Here is a 26,320-nt window from a genome sequence, read left to right on the forward strand (position 1 = left end):
ATTGGGTGTGGATCTCCACAAATGTCAGTAATGATCCGGGGAGTCTGTGTGTGTCTATGAATAGAAATATATGTTTTCCTGTAATCATATTTACGGGGAAGGTTTGCGGTGACGGATCTGGTGCAGGGAACGCCGGCGTCTCCTGCAGGTACAGACAGCAGGAGAGCAAATAAGAAGGAAAATAAATTGAATTTTTGGAGCTGTCGCCTGTGATTTGTTCAAGCTTGAGTGTCCCCTGACTGGCCCCGGGGGGGGGGGGGGGCCGCGATCTGCAGTCCGGGTATAGGGGGGGGGAAGCCTTGTTATATATTTGTTTTGTAACCCCTCCCCCCCCCTCTCCGTCGCCTCTCCACGCATCCTTGGAGCTCGGCGTATTTGTAAGTTAGTAGGAACTCCTGTCAGGTTTAATCAGCTGGGAAGACGGGGGCCCCGTCAGGACCGCTTTACTCATTGGGATGGCGCCTGTCCGCGGCACACCGGGAACGCCGGCTGACTGAGCGCCGGGCCTGTTTTATACGGTGCAGCCACGCGTCTGTGAATATCGGGTCATGTGACCCCCGGCGTCGCATCGGCAAAAGAAAGATGGCTCCTCCTTGTCTGCCATTGGTGGGCGCTTCCTATTGCACCCCAGAGCACCAACACACGTCTGTATATCAGCAGGGGCAATGGACGGCGGGAGTAGAGCAAAAGATTGGTGTCAGTAGGGCAGTGGACAGTGTCCGTAGCGTTCTATTATTATAAAATATTAAAATAAAATAATAAAATAAAAAAGGTAGTTAAACGTACAGTACAGACAGGTATCAGGGATAATAATACGCAGACATTTCTCGTTTCAGAATTTTCTTACGACTCCCATATTTTATGTACTGCCCAAAATCCATAAGGATTTGAAAAATCCTCCTGGACATCCCATCGTCTCTGGTAAAAAGTCCATTACCACACCATTAGCTAAATATGTAGACAAGTGTTTATCTCCTCTGGTCTCCAATACCCGCTCTTAGCCCTTGTACACACGGTCGGACATTCCGACAACAAAATCCGTCGGACGAAATCCGTTGGACGAAATCCGTCAGACGAAATCCGTCGGATTTCTTCCGACGGATTTCGTCCGACAGATTACGTCCAACGGATTTCGTCCAACAGATTTCGTCCGACGGATTTTGTTTGACGGATTTTGTCCGAAACTGGTGTTGCATACACACGGTCGGACAAAGTTGTCGGAAGATCCGATCGTTCAGAACGTGATGACGTTATTTCGTTACAACAGGACTACGTTCAGGCTAGTAGCCAATAGCTTTGGGCTAGGAATTTGATCTGAGCATGCGTGGCACTTTGTCTGATCGGAAATTCTCTACACACAATCGGACGAAGTCCGATCGGATCATGTTGTCGGAAAGTTTTATAGCCAAGCTGGAAAACTTGGTCCGTCGGAAACAGTCCGATGGAGACCACACACGGTCGGATTATCCAACAACGCGGTCCGATCGGACATTTTACCGTCGGAATGTCCGAACCGTGTGTACAAGGGCTTATATTCGTGATGCTATGGATTTTTTTTTTTGAAAAGGTAGAGAAGTTTAACCACTTTCAGCCCCGGACCATTTTGCTGGTCAAAGACCAGACCACTTTTTGCGATTCGGCACTGCGTCGCTTTAACTGACAATTGCGCGGTCGTGCGACGTGGCTCCCAAACAAAATTGACGTCTTTTTTCCCCCCACAAATAGAGCTTTCTTTTGGTGGTATTTGATCACCCCTGCGGTTTTTATTTTTTGCGCTATAAACAAAAACAGAGCGACAATTTTGAAAAAAACACATTATTTTTTACTTTTTGTTATAATAAATATCCCCCAAAAATATATAAAAAAACATTTTTTTCCCTCAGTTTAGGCCGATACGTATTCTTCTACATATTTTTGGTAAAAAAAAAACGCAATAAGCGATTATTGATTGGTTTGTGCAAAAGTTATAGCGTTTACAAAATAGGGGATAGTTTTATAGCATTTTTATTAATAATTATTTATTATTTTTTTTTTTTTACTAGTAATGGCGGCGATCAGCGATTTTTATTGTGACTGCGACATTGTGGGGGACCCATCGGACATTTTTGACACATTTTTGGGACCATTGTCATTTATACAGTAATCACTGCTATTATAAATGCAGTGATTCCTGTGTAAATGACACTGGCAGTGAAGGGGTTAACCAGTGGGTGGCAGTGTAGGGGTTAAGTGTTCCTAGGGGTGTGTTACTAACTGTGGGGGGGGGGGTTGGGCTTTCATTTAGTGAACACTGATCTCTGCTCCAATCACATGGAGCAGAGATCAGCGTCACTAGTTGCTAGGCAGAATGGAGAAATGCTGTTTACACGGCATTTCCTCCATTCAGCCGTCCTGTGAGACGATCGCGGGTATGCCCGCGGCGATCGAGTCCGCGGGTCCCGCGACCGGACTCACGGGGGTCCCGACCAGCGCGGGAGCGTGCGGCCGACGGCGCGCTCCCGATGGCAGGGCGGTATTGAAGATTGGACGTACCTGTATGCCAATATGCCTGCCCGTGCCACTCTGTCGACGTACATCGTCGTGCGCTGGTCGGGAAGTGGTTAATATACCCCCGGGGAGGGGCTGTATTAGTCACCTGGGATGTAGCCAATTTGTATACAGCTATTCCACATGAGATAGGAATTGAAGCAAGCAAACGCCTTATAAAACAATCGGGACTTTATAGTTCTGTTCAAATAGAATTTATTTTAAAAATATTTTGCGGCTTGTATTGGAAGAGAATTTTTTTCTGTTCAAGGATACATACTATTTACAATTGACAGGCACGGCCATGGGTTCTAATGTCGCCCCTCCATATGCCAATGCATTTATAGATATGCTGGAAAATGCATTTGTTTATCATTGTAAACTGTTTGAAGATAATTGTCTGGCATATTTTAGATTTATTGATGACGCCTTTGGCATATGGGTGGGCGCCAGTGAATCGCTATGGTTATTCAATGAATATCTCAACTGTTTGCTTTCTGGTCTGAAATTTAAAGATGAGGGCCACCCTGAATAAAAAAAAAAACACATTAAAAATTAGAAAAAAATCTTAAAAAAAAAAATGAAAAAATTTTTTTTTTTTTTTACTTACCAGAAATGCCTGTTGCTAGGCACATCATCCTAATCTGCCTCTTCCTCCTCCGCAGAGATCTTCTTTCTTCTCTCCTCGTCGCGTTGTCTTCTGGGTAATGGGTCACGCTGTGTTCTGGGAACTGCGTGTGTGTCCCAGAACACAGCGCGTCCCATTCACAAAGCGCTGCGCGACTCGCGCATGCGCAGTAGGAAACGGGCAATTGACAGGCACGGCCATGGGTTCTAATGTCGCCCCTCCATATGCCAATGCATTTATAGATATGCTGGAAAATGCATTTGTTTATCATTGTAAACTGTTTGAAGATAATTGTCTGGCATATTTTAGATTTATTGATGACGCCTTTGGCATATGGGTGGGCGCCAGTGAATCGCTATGGTTATTCAATGAATATCTCAACTGTTTGCTTTCTGGTCTGAAATTTAAAGATGAGGGCCACCCTGAATAAAAAAAAAAACACATTAAAAATTAGAAAAAAATCTTAAAAAAAAAAATGAAAAAATTTTTTTTTTTTTTTACTTACCAGAAATGCCTGTTGCTAGGCACATCATCCTAATCTGCCTCTTCCTCCTCCGCAGAGATCTTCTTTCTTCTCTCCTCGTCGCGTTGTCTTCTGGGTAATGGGTCACGCTGTGTTCTGGGAACTGCGTGTGTGTCCCAGAACACAGCGCGTCCCATTCACAAAGCGCTGCGCGACTCGCGCATGCGCAGTAGGAAACGGGCAATTGACAGGCACGGCCATGGGTTCTAATGTCGCCCCTCCATATGCCAATGCATTTATAGATATGCTGGAAAATGCATTTGTTTATCATTGTAAACTGTTTGAAGATAATTGTCTGGCATATTTTAGATTTATTGATGACGCCTTTGGCATATGGGTGGGCGCCAGTGAATCGCTATGGTTATTCAATGATAATCTCAACTGTTTGCTTTCTGGTCTGAAATTTAAAGTGGAGGGCCACCCTGAAAAAAAAAAAAACACATTAAAAATTAGAAAAAAATCTTAAAAAAAAAAAAATGAAAATTTTTTTTTTTTTTTTTACTTACCAGAAATGCCTGTTGCTAGGCACATCATCCTAATCTGCCTCTTCCTCCTCCGCAGAGATCTTCTTTCTTCTCTCCTCGTCGCGTTGCCTTCTGGGTAATGGGTCGCGCTGTGTGTTCTGGGAACCGCGTGTGTCCCAGAACACAGCGCGTCCCATTCACAAAGCGCTGCGCGACTCGCGCATGCGCAGTAGGAAACGGGTAGTGAAGCCGCAAGGCTCCACTGCCTGTTTCCCTTAGAAAGAATGGCGGCGCCGGGACCCGAGAGCCGAGGGATGGGTCGGCCTCGGGGAGGCCGACATTTCGCGGGCGCCCTGGACAGGTAATTCGGCTTATTAAGTCAGCAGCTGCAGTGTTTGCAGCTGCTGACTTTAAATTATTTTTTTTTTTAACCGGCCCTCCTCTTTAACATGTCGGTTGCAAGTGAAAATGTTCCTTTTCTGGACACTTTATGATCTGTTCAGGAAGGGAGGATTGTTAGCGATATTTATCGCAAACCCACAGGCTGCAATCAACTACTACACTCTTCTAGTTCTCACCCTCCAGGTGTATTTAAATCCATTCCAAGAAGTCAGTTAACCACTTGCTTACTGGGCACTTAAACCCCCCTCCTGCCCAGACCAATTTTCAGCTTTCAGTGCTGATGCACTTTGAATGACAATCATGCGGGCATACAACACTGTACCCAAATGAAATTTTTATCATTTTTCTCCCACAAATAGAGCTTTCTTTTGGTGGTATTTAGTTACAGCTCGGAGTTTTATTTTTTGCTAAACAAACAAAAAAAGATGCAAAAAAAAAAAAAAAAAAATCATGTTTAATAGTTTGTTATAAAATTTTGCAAACAGGTCATTTTTCTCCTTCATTGATGTTCGCTGATGAGGCGGCACTGGTGGGCACTGATAGGCGGCACTGGTGGGCACTGATAGGCTGCACTGGTGGGCACTGATAGGCACAGTTAAAGCGACACTAATAGGCACAGATAAGGTGGCACCGATAGGCACAGATAAGACAGTAGTGATGGGCACAGATAAGAAGGAACTGATGGGTGGCACTGATGGGTGGCATGGATGGGTGGCACGGATGGGTGGCACGGATGGGTGGCACGGATGGGTGGCACTAAGGGGCACTGATAGGTACCACTGATAGATGGGACTGAGGGGCACTGATAGGTGGCACTGATAGGTGGCTCTAATAGGTGGCACTGCTGGGCACTGATGGGCGGCACTGATGGGCACTGATGGGCACTGGTAGATGACACTGATGGGCATGGATATGTGGCACTGAGGTGCAGAAATGTTTTTGAGGAAGATTGTGGGCACTGATAGGTGGCACTGTGGGCACTGATGTATGGCACTGTGGGTACTGATGTATGGCACTGTGGGCACTGATGTATGGCACTGTGGGCACTGATGTATGGCACTGTGGGCACTGATGTATGGCACTGCTGGGTGGCACTGCTGGGTGGCACTTTTTTAATCATCTGGGGGTTACTGGCAGGAGGCAGGTGGGGACTGATACGCTGGCCGTGACCAGGACTGATGTCCCGATCACGGCCGCCGGTGATCGGCTTTTTTTTTCGGCTGTCAGCGCGAGGAGGAAAAATAGCCGATTACCGGCTCTGTTTTGTCACATGATCAGCTGTCATTGGCTGACAGCTGATCACGTGATAAGGGGTCGGGATCGACCCCTTGCTCTGATCTGTGATCAGGCGAAGTCTCATAGACTCGCCGATCACAGAGCGTGCCGTGCGCGCCCCTCAGGGGGTGCGCAGGCCGCTCGTGCACGGGACGACGTCAATAGACGTAGTCCCGGCAAAGCAGGTCCGCGCTGTAGCCGTCATTCGGCTATAGCACGGGTCTCAAGAGGTTAAAAAGAGTTGCTGGGATCACTGATAAATCTAGCTGTAAGGAGCACAGACTGAGTGAGATGAGACTACGACAGCGGGGTCATCCTGGTAATACAGTACATTTTGAACGTACTCATTTAGAAACAAAAAAAAGAAAAAAATTCCTGTCCCAGGCTCCCCTCCATCTCTCAGTTTCATCCCTTCTCTAATAATATTATTAAAAAACACTGGTCCATATTAAGCAAAAATTATCCTTCTGTCCCTGAGTTTCTTCTCTCCCCTTTACCTTCATACCGTAAGGGTAGGACCATATACAATCGATTGGTAAGATCTGATCAGTATAGGGCACCCACTTCACGGGTTACTTTTTTGGGACCTCCTAATTATGGCTCATTTCCTTGTCTGTCATGTATTCAATGTTCTAGCATGATTAAGGGGAAGTCCTTTAATCATCCGACTCAAGGTTACAATATCCCTATAAAATATCATTTCACATGTCAATCTACATATGTCTGTATAACTGGCCAATCATGGCTCTCCTCGCTGCCGGCGCTGTGATTGGCCAAGCATGTGGGGTCACAGTGCATGCTTGGCCATTCACGAGCCAGCAATGCACCGCGCTGGCGCAGTGCATTGTGGGCCGTTTGCGCCACACGAATATGGCGCGAATGGCCCACAGAGTTCTGGCTTCGCCGAGCGGGCGAAAACGGCCCGCGTTTCGAGTCGAACACTGGAGCTCATCCCTAGTGTTGGGTGACTCCTCCCCCCTCCTCTGTGTCTGGCGGGTGATGGGCGGGGATATTGATCGCTCCCCCGATAACTATACATCACATGATACGTCTGTCTGTGAAATCTGTAGCTGTATGATGTTTCTGCAATCCACAGGATGCCTGTGGCCAATCATAGCTCAGGGGGGTTTAGTACACGCCCCACACTATATAAGGCCGCCAGCGCGGCTGGCTTGTGTAGTGTGTTGGCGTGCAGGGAAAGAGCAGGATAGGCAGGGACAGTGTCTTTTTTGCTTGGGAACCTAGCGCTGTTACAGTGGGTGTTGTGTGCCTCCTGCACAGTATACACCTGAAGATACCGCTTATTGTTGAACCACTGTTCAACAATGGCATGTAATTACAATTCTTGATATAATCGTTCACAGCAGGGGGCGCTCCAGCGCCCACCAAGAGTCCCTTTGAGGGCTTACAATGTTGTGGCAAAACCAACACCTTGTTCCGCCATTGCTGCAGAGCATATAGGGCAGGCCCCTACTTTCAAACATCCAACTTACAAACGTCTCCTACTTGCAAACGGAAGGAGACAACAGCAAGTGAAATGAAAAAAGATGGACGACAAAACAAATTATACAGGGGTGATAACCCTTCCCTATGTTTTCCAAAAAGCTTAAAAATAGTTTTTTTGACTGGAGCTACACTTTAAAAATGTACCAGTTGAAAATTACAAACAGATTCAACTTAACACAACAAACCTACACAGTCCCTGTCTTGTTTGCACCGCCTGTATACTGCTGTTCTGAGTATATAGGGCCTGGGGGCCACACGCATTTCCTTTTTTTAATATGGGTACGGGGTTCCCCTTAATATCCGTACAAGACCCAAATAGGCTGGTAATGGGCAGGGAGGGCTACCCATGCCATTTTTCTCAATGATTTTCAACCATATTGCAGGAACCAGATATAACATTAAAACCACAAGCAGTTTTAAATGACTTTTATTCCATTAGAAATGTCATTTTGTGCAGGGACTGTTCTAAACACGGGAAACACGTGGCACTTCACAGGCATACTACAGACACCCCCCAGGCACCATATTTAAAGGAATATTTCACTTTTTTTTTCACTTTAATCGTCATTAAAATCAGTGCTCCCGCCAAAACGGCCATTTTTAAAAACATTTTAGGCATTGACCCATGTCCCCTGAGGCAGGAGGCAGATCCCCAAACCCTTTTTAGGACAGTATCTTGCATATTAGCCTTTAAAATTAGCACTTTTTATTTTGAATGTTCGAGTCCCATAGACTTCAATGGGGTTCTAAAGTTCATACGAATTTGGGGTCCGTTCGAAAGTTCTGGTGCGAACCGTACCGGGGGGGGGGTGTTCGGCTCATCCCTAGTAACTGCCTAAAATCTTTATATGAGCTTTCCAAAAACCCCAGACACGGTGACGGCACAAGTCTGAGCGCCAGCAATGGGGGAACCAGTGCGACCGTACTAACATGTTTCAGGCCCTGGGGGCCAGGGGGTTGTTCAGGCAGCTTACAGTGGATGAACAGGGAGGACTTAGCAGGCTGGTGATTGCAGACCATGTAGTAGGCCCCCCCCCCCCCCACCCGCCGATCGCCGGTGTTTTTTTGGTCTTACCGTTTCAGCCAGTTTGCTGGAGAAGCGATCCAATGGGCGATCAAAGAGTAGATACTCTTTGATCGACTCTATGGCCTTGGAGGACCAGAGCCACATCATGACCTCACCTCCAGTCCGGGCTGGAAGTAAATCATTTTTAATTTTTGAAAGAAAAAAAGATCAAAAACTTTATTTTTAAATTTTTTTTATCTATTGCTTTTAAAGGTAAATGAGAGATTTGGGGTCTTTTTGAACCCAGATCTCCCCATAAAGAGGACCCGTCACCCCTTATTTCTATTACATGATCTCCCCATAAAGAGGACCTGTCACCCCTTATTTCTATTACATGATCTCCCCATAAAGAGGACCTGTCGCCCCTTATTTCTATTACATGATCTCCCCATAAAGAGGACCTGTCACCCCTTATTTCTATTACATGATCCCCCCATAAAGAGGACCCGTCACCCCTTATTTCTATTACATGATCTCCCCATAAAGAGGACCTGTCACCCCTTATTTCTATTACATGATCTCCCCATAAAGAGGACCTGTCACCCCTTATTTCTATTACATGATCCCCCCATAAAGAGGACCCGTCACCCCTTATTTCTATTACATGATCTCCCCATAAAGAGGACCCGTCACCCCTTATTTCTATTACATGATCTCCCCATAAAGAGGACCTGTCGCCCCTTATTTCTATTACATGATCTCCCCATAAAGAGGACCCGTCACCCCTTATTTCTATTACATGATCCCCCATAAAGAGGACCCGTCACCCCTTATTTCTATTACATGATCTCGCCATAAAGAGGACCCGTCACCCCTTATTTCTATTACATGATCTCCCCATAAAGAGGACCTGTCGCCCCTTATTTCTATTACATGATCCCCCCATAAAGAGGACCCGTCACCCCTTATTTCTATTACATGATCTCCCCATAAAGAGGACCTGTCGCCCCTTATTTCTATTACATGATCCCCCCATAAAGAGGACCCGTCACCCCTTATTTCTATTACATGATCCCCCCATAAAGAGGACCTGTCACCCCTTATTTCTATTACATGATCTCCCCATAAAGAGGACCTGTCACCCCTTATTTCTATTACATGATCCCCCCATAAAGAGGACCCGTCACCCCTTATTTCTATTACATGATCCCCCCATAAAGAGGACCCGTCACCCCTTATTTCTATTACATGATCTCGCCATAAAGAGGACCCGTCACCCCTTATTTCTATTACATGATCCCCCCATAAAGAGGACCTGTCACCCCTTATTTCTATTACATGGTCTCTCCATAAAGAGGACCTGTCACCCCTTATTTCTATTACATGATGTCCATAAAGAGGACCTGTCACCCCTTATTTCTATTACATGATCCCCCCATAAAGAGGACCCGTCACCCCTTATTTCTATTACATGATCTCCATAAAGAGGACCTGTCACCCCTTATTTCTATTACATGATGTCGCCATAAAGAGGACCTGTCACCCCTTATTTCTATTACAAGATCTCCCCCATAAAGAGGACCTGTCACCCCTTATTTCTATTACAAGATCCCCCCATAAAGAGGACCCGTCACCCCTTATTTCTATTACAATGGATGTTTACATTCCTTGTAAAAGGAATAAAACTGATAGAAAAAATTAAAGGGACAGTGTAAGTAAAGCGCACTCATGCCTCTGTGCTCGCATGCAGATGTGAGCGCATACATAAGTATTATACGCATATGTAAACAGTATTCACACCACACATGTGAGGTATCGCCGTGAACGTTAGAATGAGAGCAATAATTCTAACACTAGACCTCCTCCAGTACTCTGGTAACTAGGAAAGTTGTGTAAAGCGTCGCCTATGGAGATTTTTAGGTACCGTAGTCGCTGCAACATCATCTTTCATATTATATAAAAAAAAATAGGGCAAATATTGTGTAATGCTTTTTCTTTTTGTTCATTAGAGTGTAATTTTTCCCCAAAAAATGCGTTTGCAAAAGCAGTGCTAAAAAATTGCAACATTCACCATTTTATTTCTTAGGGTCTCTGCTAAAAAAAAAAAAAAGTATAATGTTTAGGGGTTATAAGTATATTACTGATATAACCTTGTAAAAAAAAAAAAAAGTGGCAGAAAATAAACAGTAGCGACTCGTCCATAGGGGGTGCACGGGCCCTTTAAAAAAATAAATAAATAAAAAGGTCCTTTAAGTGCACTGTGTTTAGGCGCCGAACACAGTGCACTATGGGAAGCGTGACGTCACTGCAATCATGTGATTGCAGACGAGATGCTTCATTTTCTGGGTTTTGTGCTGCATTGTGGCGCAATGCAATGTGCTGCAACACTCCCAATACTAGTCATTCTTTACTATATACTATATGCGATATACTATCTTTGATGCTGATCTATATACCCTATCTGTGATGCTGAGCTGTATACTCTGTACTGTGATTCTGTGGCTGTATACGCTGTCCTGTGATTCTGGGGGTGTATACTCTGTCCTGTGATTCTGGGGCTGTATACACTGTCCTGTGATTCTGGGGCTGTATACTCTGTCCTGTGATTCTGGGGCTGTATACTCTGTCCTGTGATTCTGGGGGTGTATACTCTGTACTGTGATTCTGGGGGTGTATACTCTGTCCTGTGATTCTGGGGCTGTATACTCTGTCCTGTGATTCTGGGGCTGTATACACTGTCCTGTGATTCTGGGGCTGTATACGTTGTCCTGTGATTCTGGGGGTGTATACTCTGTCCTGTGATTCTGGGGGTGTATACTCTGTCCTGTGATTCTGGGGCTGTATACTCTGTCCTGTGATTCTGGGGCTGTATACTCTGTCCTGTGATTCTGGGGCTGTATACTCTGTCCTGTGATTCTGGGGCTGTATACTCTGTCCTGTGATTCTGGGGCTGTATACTCTGTCCTGTGATTCTGGAGCTGTATACTCTGTCCTGTGATTCTGGGGCTGTATACTCTGTACTGTGATTCTGGGGCTGTATACATTGTCCTGTGATTCTGGGGCTGTATACTCTGTCCTGTGATTCTGGGGCTGTATACTCTGTCCTGTGATTCTGGGGCTGTATACTCTGTCCTGTGATTCTGTGGCTGTTTACGCTGTCCTGTGATTCTGGGGGTGTATACTCTGTCCTGTGATTCTGGGGGTGTATACTCTGTCCTGTGATTCTGGGGGTGTATACTCTGTCCTGTGATTCTGGGGGTGTATACTCTGTCCTGTGATTCTGGGGCTGTATACTCTGTCCTATGATTCTGGGGCTGTATACTCTGTCCTGTGATTCTGGGGCTGTATACTCTGTCCTGTGATTCTGGGGCTGTATACTCTGTCCTGTGATTCTGGGGGTGTATACTCTGTCCTGTGATTCTGGGGCTGTATACTCTGTCCTGTGATTCTGGGGCTGTATACTCTGTCCTGTGATTCTGGGGCTGTATACTCTGTCCTGTGATTCTGGGGCTGTATACTCTGTCCTGTGATTCTGGGGCTGTATACGTTGTCCTGTAATTCTGGGGCTGTATACTCTGTCCTGTGATTCTGGGGCTGTATACGTTGTCCTGTAATTCTGGGGCTGTATACGTTGTCCTGTGATTCTGGGGGTGTATACTCTGTCCTGTGATTCTGGGGCTGTATACGCTGTCCTGTGATTCTGGGGGTGTATACTCTGTCCTGTGATTCTGGGGCTGTATACTCTGTCCTGTGATTCTGGGGGTGTATACTCTGTCCTGTGATTCTGGGGCTGTATACTCTGTCCTGTGATTCTGGGGGTGTATACTCTGTCCTATGATTCTGGGGCTGTATATTCTGTCCTGTGATTCTGGGACTGTATACTCTGTCCTGTGATTCTGGGGCTGTATACGCTGTCCTGTGATTCTGGGGGTGTATACTCTGTCCTGTGATTCTGGGGCTGTATACTCTGTCCTGTGATTCTGGGGCTGTATACTCTGTCCTGTGATTCTGGGGCTGTATACTCTGTCCTATGATTCTGGGGCTGTATATTCTGTCCTGTGATTCTGGGACTGTATACTCTGTCCTGTGATTCTGGGGCTGTATACGCTGTCCTGTGATTCTGGGGGTGTATACTCTGTCCTGTGATTCTGGGGCTGTATACGCTGTCCTGTGATTCTGGGGGTGTATACTCTGTCCTGTGATTCTGGGGCTGTATACTCTGTCCTGTGATTCTGGGGGTGTATACTCTGTCCTATGATTCTGGGGCTGTATACTCTGTCCTGTGATTCTGGGGCTGTATACTCTGTCCTGTGATTCTGGGGCTGTATACTCTGTCCTGTGATTCTGGGGGTGTATACGTTGTCCTGTGATTCTGGGGGTGTATACTCTGTCCTGTAATTCTGGGGCTGTATACTCTGTCCTGTGATTCTGGGGCTGTATACTCTGTCCTGTGATTCTGGGGCTGTATACTCTGTCCTATGATTCTGGGGCTGTATACTCTGTCCTGTGATTCTGGGGCTGTATACTCTGTCCTGTGATTCTGGGGCTGTATACTCTGTCCTGTGATTCTGGGGGTGTATATTCTGTCCTGTGATTCTGGGGCTGTATACTCTGTCCTGTGATTCTGGGGCTGTATACTCTGTCCTGTGATTCTGGAGCTGTATACTCTGTCCTGTGATTCTGGGGCTGTATACTCTGTACTGTGATTCTGGGGCTGTATACATTGTCCTGTGATTCTGGGGCTGTATACTCTGTCCTGTGATTCTGGGGCTGTATACTCTGTCCTGTGATTCTGGGGCTGTATACTCTGTCCTGTGATTCTGTGGCTGTTTACGCTGTCCTGTGATTCTGGGGGTGTATACTCTGTCCTGTGATTCTGGGGGTGTATACTCTGTACTGTGATTCTGGGGGTGTATACTCTGTCCTGTGATTCTGGGGCTGTATACTCTGTCCTATGATTCTGGGGCTGTATACTCTGTCCTGTGATTCTGGGGCTGTATACTCTGTCCTGTGATTCTGGGGCTGTATACTCTGTCCTGTGATTCTGGGGGTGTATACTCTGTCCTGTGATTCTGGGGCTGTATACTCTGTCCTGTGATTCTGGGGCTGTATACTCTGTCCTGTGATTCTGGGGCTGTATACTCTGTCCTGTGATTCTGGGGCTGTATACGTTGTCCTGTAATTCTGGGGCTGTATACTCTGTCCTGTGATTCTGGGGCTGTATACGTTGTCCTGTAATTCTGGGGCTGTATACGTTGTCCTGTGATTCTGGGGGTGTATACTCTGTCCTGTGATTCTGGGGCTGTATACGCTGTCCTGTGATTCTGGGGGTGTATACTCTGTCCTGTGATTCTGGGGCTGTATACTCTGTCCTGTGATTCTGGGGGTGTATACTCTGTCCTGTGATTCTGGGGCTGTATACTCTGTCCTGTGATTCTGGGGGTGTATACTCTGTCCTATGATTCTGGGGCTGTATATTCTGTCCTGTGATTCTGGGACTGTATACTCTGTCCTGTGATTCTGGGGCTGTATACGCTGTCCTGTGATTCTGGGGGTGTATACTCTGTCCTGTGATTCTGGGGCTGTATACTCTGTCCTGTGATTCTGGGGCTGTATACTCTGTCCTGTGATTCTGGGGCTGTATACTCTGTCCTATGATTCTGGGGCTGTATATTCTGTCCTGTGATTCTGGGACTGTATACTCTGTCCTGTGATTCTGGGGCTGTATACGCTGTCCTGTGATTCTGGGGGTGTATACTCTGTCCTGTGATTCTGGGGCTGTATACGCTGTCCTGTGATTCTGGGGGTGTATACTCTGTCCTGTGATTCTGGGGCTGTATACTCTGTCCTGTGATTCTGGGGGTGTATACTCTGTCCTATGATTCTGGGGCTGTATACTCTGTCCTGTGATTCTGGGGCTGTATACTCTGTCCTGTGATTCTGGGGCTGTATACTCTGTCCTGTGATTCTGGGGGTGTATACGTTGTCCTGTGATTCTGGGGGTGTATACTCTGTCCTGTAATTCTGGGGCTGTATACTCTGTCCTGTGATTCTGGGGCTGTATACTCTGTCCTGTGATTCTGGGGCTGTATACTCTGTCCTATGATTCTGGGGCTGTATACTCTGTCCTGTGATTCTGGGGCTGTATACTCTGTCCTGTGATTCTGGGGCTGTATACTCTGTCCTGTGATTCTGGGGCTGTATATTCTGTCCTGTGATTCTGGGGCTGTATACTCTGTCCTGTGATTCTGGGGGTGTATACTCTGTCCTGTGATTCTGGGGCTGTATACTCTGTCCTGTGATTCTGGGGCTGTATATTCTGTCCTGTGATTCTGGGGCTGTATACTCTGTCCTGTGATTCTGGGGGTGTATACTCTGTCCTATGATTCTGGGGCTGTATACTCTGTCCTGTGATTCTGAGCTGTATACTCTGTCCTGTGATTCTGGGGCTGTATACTCTGACCTGTGATTCTGGGGCTGTATACTCTGTCCTGTGATTCTGAGCTGTATACTCTGTCCTGTGATTCTGAGCTGTATACTCCTGACACTATGGGTGGAAGCAAGTGGAATACAGGGGACAGAGTGGGTGGATTCTATAAGAGGTGTGGCTTATTAGAAGTGGGAGGGGTCAAAATTGAAGGGTGGGGTCAGGCGCCCCTCCATCCTAAAACGTTACCAGCCGCAGATGATCCATGTAGCCTTTACTTTACGGAATCCATCTGTCCTTAGCTCAGGCACGCATGCATGAGAGTGTGCTTAGCTGAGAAATCCCCTCCTCCTCTTCTGCTCCAATTCTGAAGACTCCTAGGATGTATGACATCATTTGCCTAGGCAAGAAACCAGGAAGTAACTGAAGAAGTGTAAAAAAAAATGTAAAAGTAAACATGATATACTTTCCTATTTACTAATGCTAGCAGCATGAGAATTAAAAAATAATCAATGTTGATTGGGAGAGTAAAGTTCCACTTTAAAAAAAATTGCTCTAAAAATGTAACAAATTTGTAAAACATCCACCCAGTCACATTGAACAATCGTCGTATTTTGTCTAATATGATCATTTCCAATTATTGTCAGTGCCATCTAGTGGCCGTAATGCAGTATTTCCCTGACTGAGGTATTTCAGGAAAATACTGCATTTTGGTCATTAGATTATGTTTTCTAATTATATTATGCAAATTATGTTATTTTTAGCTGTTGAATACTGGCGGTAAATGCTAACATTTCCTGTAACGTGCCCAATGTGTATTCTGCTTCCCACTACTTACCTCTGAATCCCCCCCCCCCCCCCCCCCCGGCAGGTCTGGCGAGGGACTCTGGCTCGCTGGCGATTCAAGCGTCTCCGGGCCATCTACAAGATTATGAGTTTTTACAAGTGCTACAAAGTCCGCTCTCATCTGATGGAGGTGGTGAGGCGTTTTGAGAACGTGCGCAACATGGCGGACTACGGGAAGAGCGTGGAGTGGCCGCAACCGCCAGCTGTACTGGAACAATTCCAGGACCTCTGCCAAAATCTGTTTAAGAGGTAGGTAGATGTTTGCCCAAGTAGACCTCGGTGACTCTAGCATTCCCAAGAGCATCCTGTGTTACCCCATGACCCCTGTAACTCTAGTGAACCCTGAGTATTTTGTGTCACCCCCAAGACCCTGGTGACTCTAGAGCACCCTGAGGATTTGTGCTAATCCATGACCCATGTGACCCCAGAACACCTTGAGCATCCTTTATCACCCCAAAATTCTGAGACTGCAGAGCACCCAGAGCTTCCTGGGCCACCCCATATCCACATGACTCCAGAGCACCCTGAGCTTTCTGCGTTACCCTATGATTCCAGTGACTCCAGAGTACCCTGAGCCTCCTGTGTCACCCCAATACTCCAGTGACTCCAGAATACCCTGAGCCTCCTGTGTCACCCCATGTCCACTGTAACTCAAATGCACCCTGAGCCCCCCGTGTCACCCCAATACTCCAGTGACTCCAGAATACCCTGAGCCTCCTGTGTCACCCCATGTCCACTGTGACTCAAATGCACCCTGAGCCCCCCGTGTCACCCCAATACCCCAGTGACTCCAGAATACCCTGAGCCTCCTGTGTCACCCCATGTCCACTGTAACTCAAATGCACCCTGAGCCCCCCGTGTCACCCCAATACCCCAGTGACTCCAGAGCACCCTGAGCCTCCTGTGTCACCCCATGTCCACTGTAACTCAAATGCACCCTGAGCCCCCCGTGTCACCCCAATACCCCAGTGACTCCAGAATACCCTGAGCCTCCTGTGTCACCCCATGTCCACTGTAACTCAAATACACCCTGAGCCCCCCGTGTCACCCCAATACCCTAGTGACTCCAGAATACCCTAGAGCCTCCTGTGTCACCCCATGTCCACTGTGACTCAAATGCACCCTGAGTCCCCCGTGTCACCCCAATACTCCAGTGACTCCAGAATACCCTGAGCCTCCTGTGTCACCCCATGTCCACTGTAACTCAAATGCACCCTGAGCCCCCCGTGTCACCCCAATACTCCAGTGACTCCAGAATACCCTGAGCCTCCTGTGTCACCCCATGTCCACTGTAACTCAAATGCACCCTGAGCCCCCCGTGTCACCCCAATACCCCAGTGACTCCAGAGCACCCTGAGCCTCCTGTGTCTCCCCATGTCCACTGTAACTCAAATGCACCCTGAGCCCCCCGTGTCACCCCAATACCCCAGTGACTCCAGAATACCCTGAGCCTCCTGTGTCACCCCATGTCCACTGTAACTCAAATGCACCCTGAGCCCCCCGTGTCACCCCAATACTCTAGTGACTCCAGAATACCCTGAGCCTCCTGTGTCACCCCATGTCCACTGTGACTCAAATGCACCCTGAGCCCCCCGTGTCACCCCAATACTCCAGTGACTCCAGAATACCCTGAGCCTCCTGTGTCACCCCATGTCCACTGTAACTCAAATGCACCCTGAGCCCCCCGTGTCACCCCAATACCCCAGTGACTCCAGAGCACCCTGAGCCTCCTGTGTCTCCCCATGTCCACTGTAACTCAAATGCACCCTGAGCCCCCCGTGTCACCCCAATACCCCGGTGACTCCAGAATACCCTGAGCCTCCTGTGTCACCCCATGTCCACTGTGACTCAAATGCACCCTGAGCCCCCCGTGTCACCCCAATACCCCAGTGACTCCAGAATACCCTGAGCCTCCTGTGTCACCCCATGTCCACTGTAACTCAAATGCACCCTGAGCCCCCCGTGTCACACCAATACTCCAGTGACTCCAGAATACCCTGAGCCTCCTGTGTCACCCCATGTCCACTGTGACTCAAATGCACCCTGAGCCCCCCGTGTCACCCCAATACCCCAGTGACTCCAGAGCACCCTGAGCCTCCTGTGTCACCCCATGTCCACTGTAACTCAAATGCACCCTGAGCCCCCCGTGTCACCCCAATACCCCAGTGACTCCAGAGCACCCTGAGCCTCCTGTGTCACCCCATGTCCACTGTAACTCAAATGCACCCTGAGCCCCCCGTGTCACCCCAATACCCCAGTGACTCCAGAATACCCTGAGCCTCCTGTGTCACCCCATGTCCACTGTAACTCAAATACACCCTGAGCCCCCTGTGTCACCCCAATACCCTAGTGACTCCAGAATACCCTGAGCCTCCTGTGTCACCCCATGTCCACTGTAACTCAAATGCACCCTGAGCCCCCCGTGTCACCCCAATACTCCAGTGACTCCAGAATACCCTGAGCCTCCTGTGTCACCCCATGTCCACTGTAACTCAAATGCACCCTGAGCCCCCCGTGTCACCCCAATACCCCAGTGACTCCAGAGCACCCTGAGCCTCCTGTGTCTCCCCATGTCCACTGTAACTCAAATGCACCCTGAGCCCCCCGTGTCACCCCAATACTCTAGTGACTCCAGAATACCCTGAGCCTCCTGTGTCACCCCATGTCCACTGTGACTCAAATGCACCCTGAGCCCCCCGTGTCACCCCAATACTCCAGTGACTCCAGAATACCCTGAGCCTCCTGTGTCACCCAATCTCCACTGTGACTCAAATGCACCCTGAGCCCCCCGTGTCACCCCAATACTCTAGTGACTCCAGAATACCCTGAGCCTCCTGTGTCACCCGATGTCCACTGTAACTCAAATGCACCCTGAGACCCCTGTGTCACCCCAATACCCCAGTGACTCCAGAATACCCTGAGCCTCCTGTGTCACCCCATGTCCACTGTGACTCAAATGCATCCTGAGCCCCCCGTGTCACCCCAATACTCCAGTGACTCCAGAATACCCTGAGCCTCCTGTGTCACCCCATGTCCACTGTAACTCAAATGCACCCTGAGCCCCCCGTGTCACCCCAATACCCCAGTGACTCCAGAGCACCCTGAGCCTCCTGTGTCTCCCCATGTCCACTGTAACTCAAATGCACCCTGAGCCCCCCGTGTCACCCCAATACCCCAGTGACTCCAGAATACCCTGAGCCTCCTGTGTCACCCCATGTCCACTGTAACTCAAATGCACCCTGAGCCCCCCGTGTCACCCCAATACTCTAGTGACTCCAGAATACCCTGAGCCTCCTGTGTCACCCCATGTCCACTGTGACTCAAATGCACCCTGAGCCCCCCGTGTCACCCCAATACCCCAGTGACTCCAGAATACCCTGAGCCTCCTGTCTCACCCCATGTCCACTGTAACTCAAATGCACCCTGAGCCCCCCGTGTCACCCCAATACTCTAGTGACTCCAGAATACCCTGAGCCTCCTGTGTCACCCCATGTCCACTGTGACTCAAATGCACCCTGAGCCCCCCGTGTCACCCCAATACCCCAGTGACTCCAGAATACCCTGAGCCTCCTGTGTCACCCCATGTCCACTGTGACTCAAATGCACCCTGAGCCCTCCGTGTCACCCCAATACTCCAGTGACTCCAGAATACCCTGAGCCTCCTGTGTCACCCCATGTCCACTGTGACTCAAATGCACCCTGAGCCCTCCGTGTCACCCCAATACTCCAGTGACTCCAGAATACCCTGAGCCTCCTGTGTCACCCCATCTCCACTGTGACTCAAATGCACCCTGAGCCCCCCGTGTCACCCCAATACTCCAGTGACTTCAGAATACCCTGAGCCTCCTGTGTCACCCCATCTCCACTGTGACTCAAATGCACTCTGAGCCCCCCGTGTCACCCCAATACTCTAGTGACTCCAGAATACCCTGAGCCTCCTGTGTCACCCCATGTCCACTGTGACTCAAATGCACCCTGAGCCCCCCGTGTCACCCCAATACCCCAGTGACTCCAGAATACCCTGAGCCTCCTGTGTCACCCCATCTCCACTGTGACTCAAATGCACCCTGAGCCCCCCGTGTCACCCCAATTCTCCAGTGACTCCAGAATACCCTGAGCTTCCTGTGTCACTCCAAGACCCCGATGACTCCAGAGCACCCCTGTGTTACCCCATGACTCCCGTGACAACAGAGCAACCTGAGCTTCCTATGTCACCTGTGACACCAGAGCCATCTGAGTATCCTGTGTCACCCATGACTGAATACTACCCTGAGCTTCATATGTCACCTATTACCCCAGTGATTTAAGAACACTCTGAGCATCCTGGGTTATCCTGTCATTCCTGTGTCCTCCCATGAGTCCTGTATCACCAAATGACCCCTGTGACTCCAGAGCACCCTGAGCATCCTGTATCCCCCCCCCCATGTCCCCTGTGACTCCAGAGCATCCTGTGTCACCCCATGTCCACTGTGACTTCAGAGCACCCTGGGCATCCTGTATCACCCTATTTCTCCTGTGACTCCAGAGCACCCTGAGCATCCTGTATCCCCCCATGTCCCCTGTGACTCCAGAGCACCCTGAGCATCCTGTATCCCCCCATGTCCCCTGTGACTCCAGAGTATCCTGTGTCACCCCATGTCCACTGTGACTTCAGAGCACCCTGAGCATCCTGTGTCACCCTATTTCTCCTGTGACTCCAGAGCACCCTGAGCGTCCTATATCCCCCCATGTCCCCTGTGACTCCAGAGCATCCTGTGTCACCCCAAGTCCCCTGTGTCTACAGAGCACCCTGAGTATCCTGTGTCACCCCATGTCCCCTGTGACTCCAGAGCACCTTGAGCATCCTGTATCCCCCCAAGTCCCCTGTGGCTACAGAGCACCCTGAGTATCCTGTGTCACCCCATGTCCCCTGTGACTCCTGAGCATCCTGTGTCACCCCATGTCCCCTGTGACTCCCGAGCACCCTGAGCATCCTGTATCCTCCCATGTCCCATGTGACTCCTGAGCACCCTGATCATCCTGTATCCCCCCATGTCCCCTGTGACTCCTGAGCATCCTGTGTCACCCCATGTCCCCTGTGACTCCCGAGCACCCTGAGCATCCTGTATCCCCCCATGTCCCCTGTGGCTCCCGAGCACCCTGAGCATCCTGTATCCCCCCCCCCCATGTCCCCTGTGACTCCTGAGCACCCTGTGTCACCCCATGTCCCCTGTGACTTCAGAGCACCCTGAGAATCCTGTGTCACCCCAAGACCCTGTGACTTTAGCAGGTTCACTGCCCCCCTGTGACACCTGTGCATCCACCTACCCTCTAGAACGCTCCTGTAATCTCCAACCCATGCCAGTGACACCTGAATTCCTTGTGTCTTAGTGTATACATGTCATTTCTGCCCTTCCTTCTCTGCAGATGGCGAGCTCGGAAGATAGTGAAGAACATTCCGCCCTCAGAAATGTTCCAGATTAAATGCAAAGTCTGCGCCATGGAGGCCCTACAGAACCTGCGGAGGGATGTGGGCTACCATCGGCCATGGAAGCAGAATTATCTAGCCTGTGTGAGTAGAAGAGGGATGAGAGGAATCAGGAGTTCTCATTTTCCAGACATTTCACCAAAAAATCTGATTTTGGTGAAGCACATTGGAGTCAATAGGGACAGAAATGAAGGTGTTTTTTTTTGGATGTTTTTAAGGTTATATTGGGCAATATTGGGTCCTAAAGGATGTGTCTACTTTCCCTCTGGAGACTGCTCCTTCCGTATCCATATCTTGGACCTGTTCCTATTCCAATCATTGATTTATTTATTTTTTTTAACAGAAAGAAAAAAAGAAACAGTAACAAAATGTAAAGCAAAAAAAACGTATAGCTGAAGCTTATTCTGCTTCCAGTTTCTTACTCACTTTCTGATCTTGGCAGGAAGCGGACAATCCCAGCGGAGCAATGTCCTTCTCCAAATCACTGCAGACCCTCCGGAAAAAGGACAACTACGCCTCGGTGCTCTTCACCTGTCACATCCGAAAGGTGAGCTCCCTCAGGATGGAAAAAATGAGGGGGGGAGGCACGGGGGTCTGCACACTGCGTGTAACTGGAGGGCGGCCACAGGGGGTCTGCACACTGCGTGTAACTGGAGGGCGGCCATAGGGGGTCTGTACACTGCGTGTAACTGGAGGGCGGCCATAGGGGGTCTGTACACTGCGTATAACTGGAGGGCGGCCACAGGGGGTCTGCACACTGCGTGTAACTGGAGGGCGGCCAAAGGGGGTCTGCACACTGCGTGTAACTGGAGGGCGGCCAGAGGGGGTCTGCACACTGCGTGTAACTGGAGGGCGGCCAGAGGGGGTCTGCACACTGCGTGTAACTGGAGGGCGGCCATAGGGGGTCTGTACACTGCGTGTAACTGGAGGGCGGCCAGAGGGGGTCTGCACACTGCGTGTAACTGGAGGGCGGCCATAGGGGGTCTGTACACTGCGTGTAACTGGAGGGCGGCCAGAGGGGGTCTGCACACTGCGTGTAACTGGAGGGCGGCCATAGGGGGTCTGTACACTGCGTGTAACTGGAGGGCGGCCAGAGGGGGTCTGCACACTGCGTGTAACTGGAGGGCGGCCATAGGGGGTCTGTACACTGCGTGTAACTGGAGGGCGGCCATAGGGGGTCTGCACACTGCGTGTAACTGAGATGAACATGTTTTTTCCTGAGAATCAGGAAAGATACAATAATGAAGATCGTAAAAAACTTCTCCCTGGTGGTTAAGGGATCGCTAAACCAGACAGTTTCCTGAATGAGGATAGACTTCTGAGCAATATCGACCACAACTCTGCTGGGTTTCCCTCTCCCCTATCTTAGGGGATCTGTCAGGGTGGAGAGTGGGGAAGGGGCCGGTTAACATGTCATGGGCTGCTCAATCCAAAATGCCCAGGCCTATTTTTTGTCCCAGTCCGGGCCTGGCTTCAGGTGTATACTGTGCAGGGGGCACAATACACTGACTGTAACTGCTGCAGCTGCCTATGGTATAGGAACAGAACAACACCAGCAATTCGGGGGAGCTTCAGGTGCATACTGTGCAGGAGGCACAATAAACCAACTGTAACTGTGCTAGGTTCAATCATAAGAAATGAAGACACTGTCCCTGCCTATACATCTCTCTATGAACGCCGCAACACACTACACAAGGCCGCCATGCAGGCGGCCTTATATAGTGTGGGGCGTGTACTAAGCCCCCTGAGCTATAGTTGGCCACAGGCATCCTGCCTGTCGCCAATTATGGCTCTCTTCTCGCTGCCGGCGCTGTGATTGGCCAAGCATGCGGGGTCACAGTGCATGCTTGGCCAATCATCAGCCAGCAATGCACTGCGATGGTGCAGTGCATTGCAGGCTGTGAGCACCACACCAATATGGCGTGAACGGCCCACAAAGTTCTGGCTTCGCCGAACGGGCGAACAGCCGGTGTTTGAGTCGAACATGCATTTGACTCGAACACCAAGCTCATCCCTAGTGCTGAGTATTGTCCTCTGTCTATGATGCTGAGTATTGTCCTCTGTCCATGGTGCTGAGTATTGTACTCTATCCATGGTGCTGAGAATTATACTCTATCCATGGTGCTGAGTATTATCCACTATCCATGGTACTGAGTTATGTCCTCGGTCCATGATGCTGAGTATTGTCCTCTGTCCATGGTGCTGAGTATTGTCCTCTGTCCATGGTGCTGAGTATTGTCCTCTGTCCATGGTGCTGAGTATTGTCCTCTGTCCATGGTGCTGAGTATTGTCCTCTGTCCATGGTGCTGAGTATTATCCTCTGTCCATGGTGCTGAGTATTATCCTCTGTCCATGGTGCTGAGTATTGTCCTCTGTCCATGGTGCTGAGAATTATACTCTATCCATGGTGCTGAGTATTATCCACTATCCATGGTGCTGAGTATTGTCCTCTGTCCATGGTGCTGAGTATTAAGCTATATCCATGGTACTGAGTTATGTCCTCGGTCCATGATGCTGAGTATTATCCTCTGTCCATGGTGCTGAGTATTATCCTCTGTCCATGGTGCTGAGTATTGTCCTCTGTCCATGGTGCTGAGTATTAAGCTATATCCATGGTACTGAGTTATGTCCTCTGTCCATGATGCTGAGTATTATCCTCTGTCCATGGTGCTGAGTATTGTCCTCTGTCCATGGTGCTGAGAATTATACTCTATCCATGGTGCTGAGTATTATCCACTATCCATGGTGCTGAGTATTGTCCTCTGTCCATGGTGCTGAGTATTAAGCTATATCCATGGTACTGAGTTATGTCCTCGGTCCATGATGCTGAGTATTATCCTCTGTCCATGGTGCTGAGTATTGTCCTCTGTCCATGGTGCTGAGTATTGTCCTCTGTCCATGGTGCTGATTATTGTCCTCCATACATGGTACTGAGTTATGTCCTTTGTCCATGGTGCTGAGTACTGTCCTCTGTCCATGGTGAGGAGTATTGTCCTTTATCCATGGTGCTAAGTATTATCATTTAGCCATGGTGCACAGTATTGTCCTCCATCCATGGCACTGAGTCATGTCCTCTGTCCATGGTGCTGATTATTGTCCTCCATCCATGGTACTGAGGCATGTCCTCGGTCCAAGGTGCTGAGTATTGTCTTCCTTCCATGGTGCTGAGTATTGTCCATGGTGCTAATTATTGTCCTCCATCCATGGTACTGAGTCATGTCCTCAGTCCATGGTGCTGATTATTGTCCTCCATCCATGGTACTGAGGCATGTCCTCAGTCCATGGTGCTGAGTATTGTCCATGGTGCTAATTATTATCCTCCATCCATGGTACTGAGTCATGTCCTCAGTCCATGGTGCTGATTATTGTCCTCCGTACATGGTGCTTGTCCTCCGTCCATGGTGCTGAGTATTATCCTCTGTCCATGGTGCTGATTATTGTCCTCCGTACACGGTGCTTGTCCTCCGTCCATGGTGCTGAGTATTATCCTCTGTCCATGGTGAGGAGTATTGTCCTTTATCCATGGTGCTAAGTATTATCCTCTGTCCATGGTGCTGAATACTGTCGTCTTTCCATGGTGAGGAGTATTGTGCTTTATCCATGGTGCTAAGTATTATCCTCTAGCCATGGTGCACAGTATTGTCCTCTGTCCATGGTGCTGAGTAGTGTCCTCTGAAGATGTCAAAGGTCCTTCCTCTCTCCCTCCAGTGGGGGGGGGGGGGGGTGAGCGGTCCTTAATGATGTGTACAAGGGGGGGGGGGGTCAGGGGGCGGGTCCATGACAATCAGAGCTCAGGGAAAGTGGGTGGAATGATGCTGTATGTCATTCAACATGTGGTACCATCTATTGAGTATGGCAGGAGACAGCTCCAGATTGAAGATGACTATTGCAGCAAAAGCCACATATTTATCTTTAATTTTCCTGCGCTTTTCTGTTTTTTTTTTTTCTGAAATTGTAACGAAGTTCAGCCTTAAGCTGCAGAAAGTTTGCCGGTGTCGGCTCCAGAATCAGTTTTTAGCACTCCAGCTCCCATTAAACCGGTAATGGCTTGTGACACCGCGGGCAGCTGTTTTGGAAAATCGAATTTATTGTTATTAAATGCAGTAAAACAGAAAAGCAATTTTCAGTGGGAAAAAAAAAACCCCGGAACCCGTGCTTTCTGCATGGAAGAAATTGGATGAGAGACGGCAGAGAGGTGAAGTGTCACAACCAATCTGGATCAACCTTCCCCTCCGCCATCCCCCCACCCAACCTGCCGCCGCGGCCCGCCACACTCCGCTCCCAGCTCTCCTTAACCCCTCAATGAACCCTCGGTCTAGGCTCTGATTCACAGCATATTCCTGCACCATGGTGTCTATTTTGAGCACTACGGGCGCGCCCACATGCGCACTTTTCCTGCAGAAGTGTGTCTATGAATGTGTGCACTCAATGGAGTTTATAAGTGCAATGTACAGGAGCTTTGGCCAAGTTATAACTGACCATCATGACGATTCTTTATGAAACCACTGGCTGTTAACTGGTGGGCACTGTCATCTGCCGGTGATCACCGGACAAAGAATTGCTATAAAAAAAAAACATGGCTTCATCCTAAAGATGCGCCCCTTCTGCCCTTTATGGTGAAGACAGGGACAGGCCATTACACCTGTAAGAGGGACTCCATGATTGGATAGAATTGGCACCAAGTCCCTACCCCACTCCTGTCCTGCTAGAACATTATTGCTCCTGCTGAGGCCAAACCCTCCGCCATGTTGTGCCCCACTCCTTGCCAAAGGCCTCCACAAGACATTCCCAGCCATTGACCTTTATATCCCAAGGAGGGAATGTCCACACACGACTAGACTTGCTGCACTTTACTTATGGAAGTCACGAAATGGCATAGCAGTCATATCACATTTGGCATTACACAGTTAATCACATTTAGTGGACTGTCCGCAGTAGCCACATGTGAAAGCATATGCAGCACCTTTAGCAGCCATCTGCCCTCTTGGACTGGGCTAAAAGACCTTTTGCAATCTGCTCTAGACCCCGCCTCTATACTTGACAGAAAGTCTACAGCCAGCTCTTCCTGGATGCAGGTCTAATCCTTCCCTTTTCCATGCTGGTGCGGGGTGCTCAACTCCCATGCCCCATGTGCACTCGGGCTCCACCCAACCTGGCTTTTTAACTGAATGAATGAATGAATGAAATACTTGTATAGCGCACAATGTGAACTGAATCGCCTCTAGGCGCTGTGGCGAGCATTGATAATCT

At 49.0% G+C, this 26,320-nt stretch overlaps 1 protein-coding gene across 1 annotated transcript in view; it reads left to right on the forward strand.

The window, feature by feature from the left end:
- The window catches only part of LOC143998131 (unconventional myosin-Ig-like), a 307,651-nt gene that overhangs the window by 176,339 nt on the left and 104,992 nt on the right, over positions 1-26,320 (forward strand). Inside the window, exons 17-19 of the mRNA XM_077493873.1 lie at positions 15,629-15,852; positions 21,010-21,154; positions 21,513-21,617. Of these exons, the coding sequence (XP_077349999.1) occupies positions 15,629-15,852; positions 21,010-21,154; positions 21,513-21,617 (474 nt within the window). The remainder of the gene's footprint in view (positions 1-15,628; positions 15,853-21,009; positions 21,155-21,512; positions 21,618-26,320) is intronic.

The sequence above is a fragment of the Lithobates pipiens genome, unplaced genomic scaffold (assembly GCF_037356315.1).
Source record: "Lithobates pipiens isolate NorthernLeopardFrog02 unplaced genomic scaffold, aLitPip1_a1.2 Scaffold_19, whole genome shotgun sequence".
Taxonomy (NCBI): domain Eukaryota; kingdom Metazoa; phylum Chordata; class Amphibia; order Anura; family Ranidae; genus Lithobates; species Lithobates pipiens.